We start from the raw sequence: 13,369 nt of genomic DNA on the forward strand, positions 1-13,369 counted from the left end.
AAATAAGGATAAATTTTAACACTAAGTAACTAAATGAAAACAAAAGATAAAACATATATGCATATTTATATAGTAATTAAAAATAATTCTTTATTGATATATATGCCAAAGTAACTTCCTTCCCAAATTATCTGATCAAAACTCACTATGGGATGTTCTGAGGTTAGCTAGCCAATGGTGTTTCAGAGAATATGGGATTGAAATAAAGACTTCTACTTTGACATACTATCAGCTGTTTAAAATGAGCTTAAAGTATGACAAAATCAAATGCTCAGAGCTAGGGAGAGGTTTGATCCACTACAGGGTATGCAAACTACAACCCTTTGGCCATAAAATGACATCTGGTTTTTGTTACTGGAACACCTTGGAACACCTTCAAGATCATTCATCTACCTATTGTCTAAGGTGGCTTTTGAGATCCAAGTATGCACTTGAGTAGGAACAAGAGACCATATGCCGGCTTAACTATTGTCAGGAAAGGTGTGTTAATTTCTAGTCTATTGGATCTAATTTAACAGGATTTTCTACACACCCATGTACCTCCCTACTTAAGATTGACTTAGTCATTAACACTTGCCTTTATTACCACTATGAAGTGTGATGTCCAAATATGAAAGTTCTGAAGCTCAGTGTCCTGTCTAGCCACCTCAAAACAGAAACATGTGGCCTGTAGACTGCTTTAGATTGAGATAAGCACCTCAGCTGATCTATAGACTTGCAGGAGGAAAAAATGTTGTTCTATGGTTGCTTGCAATGCAGCAAAAACTAATTGATAAATGAGATTGTTATACCTTTTGACTTCTCCAAATGATGACACTGGAAAAGGATTCTGAAGACCAGCTGTGGTTCAGTCCCTTCTGGGGCTCTATTTCAGACTTTGTTGGGCTCAACTGGAACATGTTTTCATTCCTCTGCCTATGGTAAGGAAAACTGAGTCAGAGTCCAGACCAGGTCGAGAGGCCCACCAGACTCTTAGAATCTTGTTTTTTTCTGAATTTATACCTGGAAGTCAGTTATAAATGCTTCATCTGTTGGATTAAATTGCTCCCTCCTATGGGAGCCTCAAGGTTCAGAAAGAGGGTGGGCAAGATTACTTGAATCATAGGGAAAAGCTTTTTAAATTGAGCTGTTGATAGATTTTTGCCTTACTTGATTCCTGAGAAGCACATTCTTAGTTTGCACTTAATCTCTAAGGGGTAAAAAGATCATGACTAGCACCTCAGAAACATCACAAGAAAAAGTAGTAACATGCAAATGATGCAAAAGTGCAATCTAACCCTATTAATTCTATTGGGATAAACTGATCCATACATTTTGAAATTCTCTTTCATGAATAATTTGTCTTATATCCCAAACTGTTAAAATAAAAGCTCTTGGGGACCCTCCCCGGTGGCACAGTGGGTTAAAGCACAGCACTGAGAATCTAAAGCCAGCTTCAGCATGAGTTCAATTCCCGCCTGCCCCGGAGGTGACCACAGGGTGTGGCAGACCTCTCCTGGTCCACCCGCTGCTCCCCTCAGCAGTGTACTTCGTCGATCTGCTTGTTCTGTTCCCCACTCTATCTCTGGTGAAGCCTCTCACCGCCCCTGAGCCTCTGGCCTGCACCCCAGTTCTGTATGCACAAGTAAATAAATCTTTAAAAAAAAAAAAAAAGGCACAGCACTAAGAAGCTAAAACCACTTCAGCATGAGTTCAATCTCTGCCTCAGAGGTGACCCACATGGCGTGGCAGACCTCTCCTGACATGTCTGCTGCTCCCCTCACTAGTGTACTTCATCAGCCGGCCTGTTCTGCTCCCTACTCTGTCTCTGGTGAATTCTCTCACCACCCCTATACCTCTGGCCTGTACCTCAGTTCTGTATACATAAATAAATCTTTAAAATAAATAAATAAATAAAAGCTCTTGGTTGTCACTTTTCTTGAAACCATTAAGCTGAAACATTTAGACAGATCACTGGGAATACTAGTACACTTATCATATAAAGCAATACAGGGTCAAAAATCTTGTCAGAGAACCCTGAAGCTGTTCTCTGATTTTTAGCCCTTCATTACTTATGCAGTTAACAATGTGTCGCTAAATTTTTCAAAAGCCAGCTTTTATTTTTTGCAAATGAACAAGAATATAATGATGTATTATAGAACTGGTACCAGGTTAAGCAGCATACAACAAATTAAATGGTAGAAGTCTCTATTACTGAGATTAATATTTTGGACATAATTCTTAAGGTCAGTACCATAAGGAATCAATCACAATGAAAATATTAGGATTATTTAATTTGACAAAATCATAGGCGAGAGATTTAAGTATTAACATTAATTGATAAGGACCATGCAACCTGGGAGTTCTGGGGGGAGGAAGGGTAAGGATCACATTTTATTATTCCCATTGTTTATTAAAGAGGCTCTCAAGATTTTCTGAAATAATCACTGCTGCTATAAATTTTCAAGCATGCTTCTTAAAAATAGGACCAGAATTATCAACGCTCTTCTTTCACTGCATTTCCATTGTTGCTGTTTTCCTTCTCAATTATTCAGTATTTCATGTGGAAAGGTTGTGAAGTGTAGAATTCAAACATGTTAAACTTACAGTGTCTACTCTGTCTACTTTGGAAATGTAGAAACACTAATATATCTAATTCAAAATTGCTTCCATTTCTGCATACTGCTCTCCTTATTCAGAAGGTGTAGGTGACCTCAGTTTCAACAGCTTTTTATGGAAAGTTGACATATAGTTGTTCAGCACTGAGAGGGATAAAACATTGCCCTTTATTCTTATAATCCCATAACAGGATCAAAGAGATTAAGATTAGGAGGGGAAAAAAAAACAAATAATGAAGACAACCTGTTTGGTTATGTCAATGCCTTCTGCCATGTATTTTTCTCTGCTTTATAAACCTCAAGTTTCAGAAGTGCCAGGACTTTGTTTCATTCATCTTGGCACTTAGCAGAGTCTCCTCCTGCACATTAATAGCTGCAGAAATGGGAGATAGCAACTTTGAATGAATACAGACCACATATATTTACTTAGAAGATTAGACCAAAACACATATAAAGAATTTAAAATGGAATCTTACTCTAGTCTCTTAATAAATTGAATTATTACAAAATGACAAGATTTATAGTAGAGATTAGAAAAGACTTGTTAGAAGTTTGCTTTGAACTGACTTTTGGTAAAACAGGTAGTTTCTGGACAGAAAGAACATTCAAATGAGACTATTAATGAAGGTATAGGCACAGGAATAAGCCTGTGATACACATATAGAAAGCCAAACTGGGGGCCTCCCTGGTGGTGCAAGGGGTTAAAAGCACAGCATTATGAAGCTATCCGAAGTCACTACAGCACAAGTTCAGGCCTTGGTCAGGGAGTGACTCACATGGCACACAACAGACCTCTCATTTCTCGCCAACTGATCCCCTCAGCAGTGTATTTTGGTCAGTCTGCCTGTTCTGTTGCCCACTTTGGTGAATCCTCTGGCCTATACCCCAGTTCTTGTATGTATAAAGAAATAAATGTTAGAAAAAGAAAATCAAGCCAGACTGACAAGCTAAGAATATAAAAAGACTACAATCCAACATTTTCTAAACTAAGTTTCAACAGACATTTATCACTGTAGATGAATAATGATGGCTCATTAAGGTCTACCATCGACAAAAGGGTAATAAAATCAAAACCTGTCCACTGAATTGAAATTCCCTCAAGGATTATTAACTTAGGCCATATCACTTACAAGGAACAAGAAATCATTAGTGATGCTGAATGCATTGTTAACTACTGTTTAACTGTATTAATACCACACCAGTATAAAAATATTTTAAGACATGCTTAAACTATACACATTTAGCTTTATTCGTCGTTTAAAGCCTGATTTTATAAAACAAAGACACTGTAAAAGTTCCAAACCACAGGAATTTAAACAACAGAAATACCCACAGCTCTTCAGGTTCGATTTATATAAATTAAAAAGAAATAATTATAATTTTTTTCAATATGGGAACTATGCAAATAATTCAAAAAGGAACTAGTAAGAGTAAAGTTGTATTACTTACAGATTAGCATTAGTTACTTTTAGGATATAAGCAAATATTCTGAATATCAGACTTATTTTATATTTAAATATTTCCCTGTCTAAGTTCTTAGTCAAGTTACTTGACCAATGGGTCTGATCAAGGAAGGCATTTAGCTTTATAACCAACACTTTTCCATTTACAGTTACCACCTTCAAGGGAGCCAATACCCCATTCCTGACGCAATCTCCCTTCTGAGAAGTGTGCAATAAATCCATTATGTCAACCCTACAGCAAATCTAACAGGTACCATAAATGGAAGATTATGCACAGTTCAGAAAAGTATCAGTTAAGTTTTCCCCATCTAAAAATTAACCAATGAAATAAAACACATCAACTATTGTTGACTTGGTTTCAGGAAAACCCTACAGTCGAGAGTTACAAACATATTATTGTCCTTATCCTCAGTCATTAACAGGAATTTTGTAGGCCACCATGCTATTTACTTTGTGGATTGTAGTAGTAAACGAACGAAGGCGGACTTCCTCAGAATTGGTAATGAACTGTGGTCCAGACTCTTCCCACTTTTCAGGAACAACCAAATCTTTGTCTGTATAAATCAGTAGATCAAATGAACCTAAATCAGAGATAAGAACATTAATGTACATTATTTTTTCCAAAAGTAAAACTACTGTTTTGCCTCACTCACATTTTGAAACATCCAGTTAGAACAGATAGATTAGCCTGGTCTCTAATCACCAGTCAATTTATTTTCCATAATGACATTTTACTTTAGCACAGAAAATACGGCAGTCCTGCCACATTATTTTATGTAAAATGCAGACAAGATCAGGCGCGTTCAGGGTGGTATGGCCATAGATAATTTTATGTAAAATTCAAGTTCTTGTAAAAATCAAAAACCAATCCTACTAGGGCAAAATTTATATAATCACAGGGCACAGCATGCTTGTAAGCCACAGGAGAGCTAATATGTTGGTTTTGTTTCTCTTATAATCAGTTTCCACAATGGTGTCTTGGGAAATGCATTGTGGAATATTTTCAATCCTTTTCAGCATCTCTAAGCTTTTTCGAAAGCATACACCATTACTTTTGCTTTATAATGCACCCCCCTTACTTTACTTGTTATTCTGATAATTATGAAAAATATTCAAAAAGGGGTATTTCTCAAAGCAGTAGCAAATTTACATAAGTGCAAAACTCTAATACTCACAAGAAACTTCCAAGAGTGGCAGAAATGTCACCGTAGCTGTGATCTGCCTGATTACTGAACGGATTTCATCTTGGATAGCTTTCTGAGACTTTTCCCTGGGAGCACTATCAAAGAAACCAAAAAAGTCAATTCATACTAGGTTTAAATAACTTCTTTAAAATACTGGTAAAATTATTTAATTAAATGACTCTAAAATCAAATTGTCAATAAAACTTTTTTTAAAAGATGAGTATAATAAGTCTTTTCTTAGGATCTAGAACCTAGTAGATATAATAGATATCTTATAAATTCCTCCAATCTTCAACTCAGCCTTTAGGGTTGATTTCACATCAAATCACTTAATATCATATGAGTAGATAGTTTGTCAACTGCTTCAAGTTAGTAAAACTCCAATATCTCTAAAAAATAAGTGGTATCTAGGGGCCCTCCCTGCTGGCACAGTGGCTTAGGAGGCAGCACTCCAAGAGAGCAGCAGTTACTTCAGTGCGAGTTCGATCCTCAGCCCAGGAGGTGATCCACATGATGCCGCAGACCTCTCCTGACCCGCCCACTGCTCCCCTCAGCAGTGTACTTCATGGATCTGCCTGTTCTGCTCCCCACTCTGTCTCTGGTGAATCCTCTCACCGCTCCTGCATCTCTGGCTTTTACCCTAGTTCTGTATACATAATTAAAAAAAAAAAAAGGAGTATCTAAAATTTGTCATAAAGTCTTAAAATTCTAAGTAAATTATCTTTATTAAATAAAAACTTACTAAAATAGACAAGGCTTCAGAAGTAAACTAGGTTTCATTTTGATAAATGGATCTGAATTTACAATAAGCCTAGGACAGTGTAGACTTTAACATATAGTGATGGGGCATTTCCACACAAGGGATATAGAAAATTCCATTTATCAAGTGTCTAAGGAAGGCTGTGGCTTTTAAAGTACAATAGAAGTGTATATTAAGCTATAAAGTCTACGACCATTCCTGATGGTTAAAACTATCTTTAAAGAGTTCATTAAATGTTCTGTTTTGCACAGCATGTTTAGTTTTGTATATACCACTATAAATAGTTTGAAATTAAATGATTCAAACTAAAGGTCATTATGTTAACAATATATTACCTTTACAAATAATATGCTACAAGTAATAAGCTAAATTACAAATAATATGCTAAGCTGAGCACAAATCTTTTCCGTACAAGTCTGAAGATCAAATTAAATGTATCTCAGAAACAAACTGTATCTTATATAAAATTATTTGATATAATTAGAATTCACTTAATAAAAAAAAAGGTTCGGAAAAAATTTAGGAAAGGGGACATGGTTTAATTTATACTTACCCATCATCTTTTGCAGTCTTGTCACACTCAATATCAAATTGCCATCTTTCAAGGACTTCACCACTGTCGATATTTGAGATGACAACTACCAGTTTCTGAACTGAACACTTGTATAACCAGTCTGCAACATATAATAAGACACCCTGTTGGCCCACGGCATTATAAAGCAACTCCCCTCCCAGGTGCTGCTTACCAATAACACTGATACCTATTTCCACTTGCACAACAAACCTCACCCAGAATAACCCAATACTGGGCTTCCCTGCTGGCACAAGGGATTAAGTTGCAGCACTTATGAAGCTATCTGTAGCCACAGAGCACAAGTCAGATCCCCAGCAAGGGAGCTACCCACAGGTTCAGACCTTTCTTGTCTCACCCACTGCTCCTCTCAGCACTGTATTTCAATCAATTTGCCTGTTCTGTTTCCCACTGTCTATGGTGAATCCTTTCACACCTCCCACATTTAAACAAGTACTCCAGTTCTTATATGCATAAATATTTAAAAAAAAATAACCCAACATTGTTTAAAAAAAATTTTTTTATAAAGATTATTTATTTATGCATACAGAACTTGGGTACAGGCCAGAGGTGCAGGGGCAGTGAGAGGCTTCACCAGAGACAGAGTGGGGAGCAGAACAGGCCAACTGATGAAGTACACTGCTGAGGGGAGCAGCGGGCGGGTCAGGAGAGGTCTGCCGCGCCATGTGCTCACCTCCAGGGCAGGTGGATTTTGAACTCATGCAAAAGTGGCTTTGGCTTCTTAGTGTTGTGCTTTAACCTGCTGTGCCACCAGGGAGGGCCTCAAATTCTGTTTTTATGGGAGCTATACTACTGTGTATTGAGGAGAGTAGGAAGCACGAGTTAATTCTTTGTATTAGTTCAACGAAAAAGTGTAGGAGATGAGCATTAATGTAATTGCCAATGAATGTGAAATTGTAATTGTAACTGCTTTGAAAGAGATATATGTGAGCATGAAAGAGAGCAGTGTGGTTGACTCAGGCGAAGAGTGAGTTTAGCTCTAAGAATCAAAATCACTCAATATGCTAGGGATAGGGAAGAAGGTGCATGCTGGTCTTTAACATTCAAATGGGAAGAGCATCTAACCAGAGGACTATGGAAAAGCCAATACAACAGTTAAGAAAGGGAAAGTATGCATGTGGTGTGGAAACATCTATTGAGGAGGTGTGGGCTTATGCTTCTGAATCATACAATTTTGATTACTAAATATATAATCCCATTTTTCCAGATTAACTCAGCACTCACTCTGAGGCCCTTTTCTCATTATAATCTCGTTGACCATTAGTAAACAAATGTTACCTCCATTAAAAAATTTTTTTTGATGTGTAATCAAGGACAGTAAGAGGACTTGTACATGTTTTTGGGGAAAAGTGAGAATAACAAGTCTGTACTACAAGCACCAGTGAAGTCATTACTGTTTCAAGCACATCTGATTGTATTTGTGTTTTGAAATTATTATTTTCATTGTGACAGGAAAGTGAAATGGGGATCTAAGGACATTAGTTAATTAGTAACTCAAGAAAGAGGTAAAGAATTGTAGGATAAACCGATAGAGATGGAGTATACAGATTCAAGAGATTTCATAGTTAAAACTTTAAATTTATTGGATTACCTAAGAGACTAAGGAAGTGGAATGAGTCAGGAATTGCTCTCAATTTTCTGGCTTGTATCACTAGTTAGATGGTTGTTATAGTCACTGAAGGGAAGAGAAATGATGAGGGATAATTTTAAATGTAGTTAATATGATGAGATGCAGTATTTTTAGAATAGCCACATAAAGAAATCCAGGGATTTTGGTATGAGTCCAGAGTTTGGAGAAACTCAGATTATGTTTCTATGTTTGTATGTAAACTACACAAAGGCTACCAGTGAAGTTGTATATATATCAGAAATGATCTACAGAGATTATAATGAGAAAAGAGCCTCAGAGTGAGTGCTGAATTAATCTGGAAAAATGGGATTATATATTTAGTAATCAGACACAGAAATATTAGCAAAAATAAAATTTCATAATACTTAAGGTTTATGGACTACCTAGTTCTCTTAACACAATTCTTTAAGATGTAAAAACTATTTCTAACTTGCAGGCAATACAAAAACAGGCACCTTGATGGATGTGGCCAGTTGGTCTCAGCATAAATCAATAAACCCCTAGTTCTACAGCTCTGAAGTAGTAGACTGGAAGATAATTTGAGAATTTCAGAAAGGTGATTATTTTTTTCTTTAAAAATTCGAAAGAGCAGAAAATAATGGGAATAATTCAAGTCAGATGCTGAAAATATGAAAATGAATAAGGTTAAAACCCTAACAAGATTAAAGGGATGTGATCTGCCTCCAAGAAGAGAAATCCCTCCACTTTAATTGAAAGAAAAAGAGAGTATAACAAGAAGGTCTAGATATATCTGAAATGCCTTTGATGTGATCTCAGGAGACAATCCCAAAAGCATGAGTTTAGGAAAGGCTCGTTTTTCCATCAAATTAAGATTAAGACACATATATCCACATTTTCAAAGAGGTTCTAGTTCTAGGCTAAATAATCTGAGTATGGGCAAAAGGTGATGAGTGATTTAGCCCTGAAATTAATAAAAATACAATGACTCTAATTTCAAAAGGTAGAATTCAAACAAAAAACATTTGTTAACTTACAAAAAGATGGCTATGGCACTATATTCTGGAACACCAAACTAAGAGGGGAAAGTAGCTTACCACATAGAAAAATCAAGAGAATCCTTACTGGCGTGAAAGGTAAAAGGAAATTAATAGGAAATATTGATCCAACAATGCAGCAATTTCTTGAGGCGGGGGCAAGTATTTGGATAGACTAGAAAGAGCTCACATTTACTTTAAGTAGGATTTCTTTAAAAATCAGTGGTCAGCAGTGGCCCTCCCTGGTGGCGCAGCGGGTTAAAGCACAGCACTAAGAAGCTTAAGCCACTTCCGCATGAGTTCGATCCCCGCCTGCCCCGGAGGTGACCACATGGCGTGGCAGACCTCTCCTGACCCGCCCGCTGCTCCCCTCAGCAGTGTACTTCATCGATCTGCCTGTTCTGCTCCCCACTCTGTCTCTGGTGAATCCTCTCACCCTCCACATCTCTGGCCTGTACCCCAGTTCTGTATGAATAAATAAATAAATCTTTAAAAAAAAAAAAAAATCAGTGGTCAGCGACATCTTTAAAGATACAGCACCCAGTGCAATGATAGTGAACTAAAGGATAAATAGATGGGACTACATCAAGTTAAAGAGACATTACAAAAACAAACAGACATCCCACTGACTGGGAAAAATTTTCTCAAACAAAACTAGTGATAAAATTGATCATAAAGATATACATAGAACTGATGAAACTCAACAAAAATAAACAACCCCACCAAAAAATGGGCAGAAGAGCAAAAAGACACTTCTCCAGAGAAGAAATGCAGATGGCCAACAAGCATATGAAAAAATGTTCAACATCACTGTGATAAGGGAGATGCAAATTAAACCACAATGAGATAACACCTCAACCCAGCGAGAATGGCACATCTTCAAACAACTAGCAACAACAAATGTTGGTGAGGATGTGGAGAAAAAGGAACTCTCCTGCACTGCTGGTGGGAATGCAAACTAGTACAACCACTACGGAAAAATGTTTGGAGGCTGCTCAAACTGCTAAACATGCAGCTTCCATATGACCCAGCAATCCCACTCCTAGGTATCTACCCAAAAGACACAAAAACACTGATTCAAAAAGATACCTGCACCCCCATGTTTATTGCTGCTTACTTACAACTGGAAAGACATGGAAACAGCGCAAATGCCCAAAAGTAGATGACTGGATTAAACAGATGTGGGTACATATACACAATGGAATATTACTCAGCAACCGAAAAAAAAAAAATAAACACATGTCTTTTGCAGCAACATGGAGCTGGAAAACGATCATGCTTAGTGAAATAAGTCAGAAAGAAAAGGAAAAATATCAGATGGTTTCACTCATAGCAGAAATATATGGGACCAGGCTAGAAAATAATGAATAGCTATATGCCAGAGACATTTTATGGGGGTGGAGTGAGGAATGGGATCAAAAACAATGGGGGGAAGGAAATGCACTGGACTATGGTGATGGCACATGGGTGATTTGGTGATGGGAAGCCTACGGGGATTACAACTGAGATGAAAAAATGCACAAAATGATGTGTTATATTTATAGTTCCCAAGTTGAAAACAATTTTACTTTCCTTGATTTTAATATGATGACAGCAAAAGGTTATAGCAAAAAACCTATAGAGTGGATTTTTCTCAGATAATCAACACTATCACAATCATGCAGAATTCCAACTAGTTTTGTTTAGCCTCAAGAACTCCAAAAGTTATTTCTAGGGGAGATGATATCGACTGTTTTGTTCTTCAACACCATTACTAACATCTCCACTCAAAATGTGGATGGGGAAGGGTGGAATTTCTTTGCTTTAGATACAATTTTCTTCCTTCTAAGTGAAAGTCACTCTATGTGAGATGCTAGTGTGTTTTACATCACTTCAGAGCCTAAAAATAAGATGTTACACACGTGGATGTGGAAAGGCCTCCAAACTCAAACTACTGCCAGCAACTAATTACCTTTTAGTTGTTCCACCACATTATTTAGGTATTTTATGAGTTCAGGATCAGTGGTGACAAGCAAGGTGAGTCCGTACTTCTGCACGCGAGTAAAAGTTTCAGAAGGATATATGCCTCGCTGATATAAAATGCTGTTGATGCCAAATGCTGAAAGCAAGAAATGTTAAAGAAAAGCCATTACCACTTTGTAAATCCGTAAAACAAAACACATGTATAGGTGGCTATGATTTTAATAATGTTATGAATTGAACATGTCTAAGCCGGTACCAAGAAGCCTAAAAACCCTCAATAAATGTGGTACACAATGGACTATTACTCAGCAATCAAAAAAGATAAACGCATGCCTTTTGCAACATGGATGGAGCTGGAAGGCATCATGCTTAGTGCAATAAGACAGAAAAAAAATACCAGATGGTTTTACTCATAGCAGGAGCATAAAGGACCGCGGGGGGGGGGGGGTGAGAAATAATAATGAACAACTATATATACCAGAGACATTTTACAGGGGCGGAGTGGGGAATGGGATCAAAAACGGGAGGGGTCGGGGAGTGCACAGGACTATGGTGATGGCACACGGATGATTTGGTGATGGGAAGCCCACGGGGATTACATCTGAGATGGGAAAAGGCACAAAATGATGTAAAAAAAAATAAACTATTATATACTTTTTAAAAAACTCTCAACATCTTGCTCTAAGGAAGCCAGCAACATCGCATTTATGTGGCAGTAGGTGCCAAATGTCCAGCTGCATTCATCTGCCAGTGCCCAATTCACCTCTCTGTAATCCGAGTCGAAATTCAGATTCTGTGGCTAGAAGATGTCCAGACAGGCTTTTGCATCAAAGTTATTAGCAACTAACTGACCGGCAGGCCCCAAACCCCAGGCAATGCTCTGCTCTTCCTTTGCTGGGTGCTACCATTAGTTACTATGTGCTTGATCCCGAACGGCGTTTTCCAAAGTCTGGTCCAGGGTGAGCTCACCCTCAGAAACACCTGAGGGGTGCATTCATTCCCACGGGGCCCCACCTGGGTCGCGCGAGGTTCTAAGTCCCCGGGGGGCAAAGGGGGGAGGGGCATCAAAGGTTAGGAACGGGGCGAGCGGGTTCGCGTTTTTAAACAAACGCACCCGGCGGCGAAGGGGCGGCCTCGCGGGGCAGGCCTCAGCGACACCGCGGCCGCCTCACGAGCCCCGAGCGAACCCCGGGCTCTCACACGCGCCTCTGTGGGGGCCCCGGCAGAGAGGGCTCCATTCCGGGGCGCCGCGGCCCAGCCGACTTCCCCGGATTCTGAGGCTGCGCCGGGGCCTAACGGACGGACGGCCAGGGTTCGGCTCTCCCCGCCCCCGGGCCCGCGAGGACTTACAGAAGAACTCGGCCACGATTTCGGCGCTCCCGCGGAGGGTGATGCCTTGCTCCCGGGTGTGCTGCAGTGCCATGACTAGGCCTCTCGTGTAAGGCGCGTGTTTCCACCAGTTAGGCAGCGAATGAAGGGGATCCCCTCAGCACTTGCCCGCCACTCGTTTCAAAAGTAACGACGCAGCACGCCGTGGGGCTCTCCGCGCAGGCGCGACGAGCCGACCCATGAAGCCCCGCCCCACGCAGCGGGGCCCGCCCGTCCTCTCTGCCCTCCCGGGACGCCGGCTGCAGGCGCACGCGCTTACGTAGTAGTAGGCGTGGCCACGCCGCGACAGGACACTTACCCTGGGCGTCCCGCTGTGCTCCGAGGCGTGGCGCTGATCCTGCTGGCGCTGAGGTGAGAGGCTTTCCGAGAGTCCGCTACTCAGTCTGAGCGACTCACCGCACAGTTTCTGAGCTTCAAAGATATTTTGAAAGCGATGGGAACTGGCCGCCAGCCGCGCCCTCCAGCTTCCCAGTGGTGTCAAGTGAACTGTGGAGTTTGTGAAGCAGCTGCGTGCGCTGCAGCCGAGCTCGAACTTTCGGGAGCTCTTTTTGGGGTGATTGATGGTCCAGAGAAAGTAGGTTAGAGGCCCAAGGGACGAGCCGCGTCCGCTTTTCTGCCCCTCGTGTACGTCTGATTGGGTTCAGTCTCCTTATAGCGGCGTCTCCAGGCAGTCAGGGCGCGTCTGCCAATGTATCCTGAGTGGATGTAACTCACTCTTAGGAGGCTGGACAGGAATAAGGTCACTTCACTAGAGAGACCCCCACTTTGAGGGGACCCCTCCGACTCTAAGGCCCCGC

General features: G+C 40.0%; 1 protein-coding gene across 1 annotated transcript; it reads right to left on the reverse strand.

Annotated features, from left to right (window-relative positions):
• Positions 1–3,480: 3,480 nt before the first annotated feature.
• On the reverse strand, positions 3,481–12,691 carry MAD2L1 (MAD2 mitotic arrest deficient-like 1 (yeast)). The gene is made up of 5 exons (XM_004686638.2): positions 12,534–12,691; positions 11,173–11,319; positions 6,558–6,678; positions 5,236–5,339; positions 3,481–4,641 (listed from the first exon to the last, which is right to left on the reverse strand). The coding sequence occupies exons 1-5, from the start codon at positions 12,604–12,606 to the stop codon at positions 4,469–4,471; spliced, it is 618 nt and encodes a 205-aa protein (XP_004686695.1). The 5' UTR covers positions 12,607–12,691; the 3' UTR covers positions 3,481–4,468.
• Between the last annotated feature and the right edge of the window lie 678 nt (positions 12,692–13,369).

This window comes from Condylura cristata, unplaced genomic scaffold (assembly GCF_000260355.1).
Source record: "Condylura cristata isolate star-nosed mole 26May11 unplaced genomic scaffold, ConCri1.0 scaffold00021, whole genome shotgun sequence".
NCBI lineage: Eukaryota > Metazoa > Chordata > Mammalia > Eulipotyphla > Talpidae > Condylura > Condylura cristata.

What these genes read in the sequence shown, in the direction of transcription:
- MAD2L1 (XM_004686638.2), bottom strand. Translation starts at nt 12,606, where the DNA reads ATGGCACTGCAGCACACCCGGGAGCAAGGCATCACCCTCCGCGGGAGC. An exon ending in TGTGGTGGAACAACTAAAAG is followed by an intron (nt 6,679 to 11,172) that starts GTAATTAGTTGC and finishes TATATGTTGCAG; the next exon opens with ACTGGTTATACAAGTGTTCA. An exon ending in GCCACTCTTGGAAGTTTCTT is followed by an intron (nt 4,642 to 5,235) that starts GTGAGTATTAGA and finishes TCTCTGATTTAG; the next exon opens with GTTCATTTGATCTACTGATT.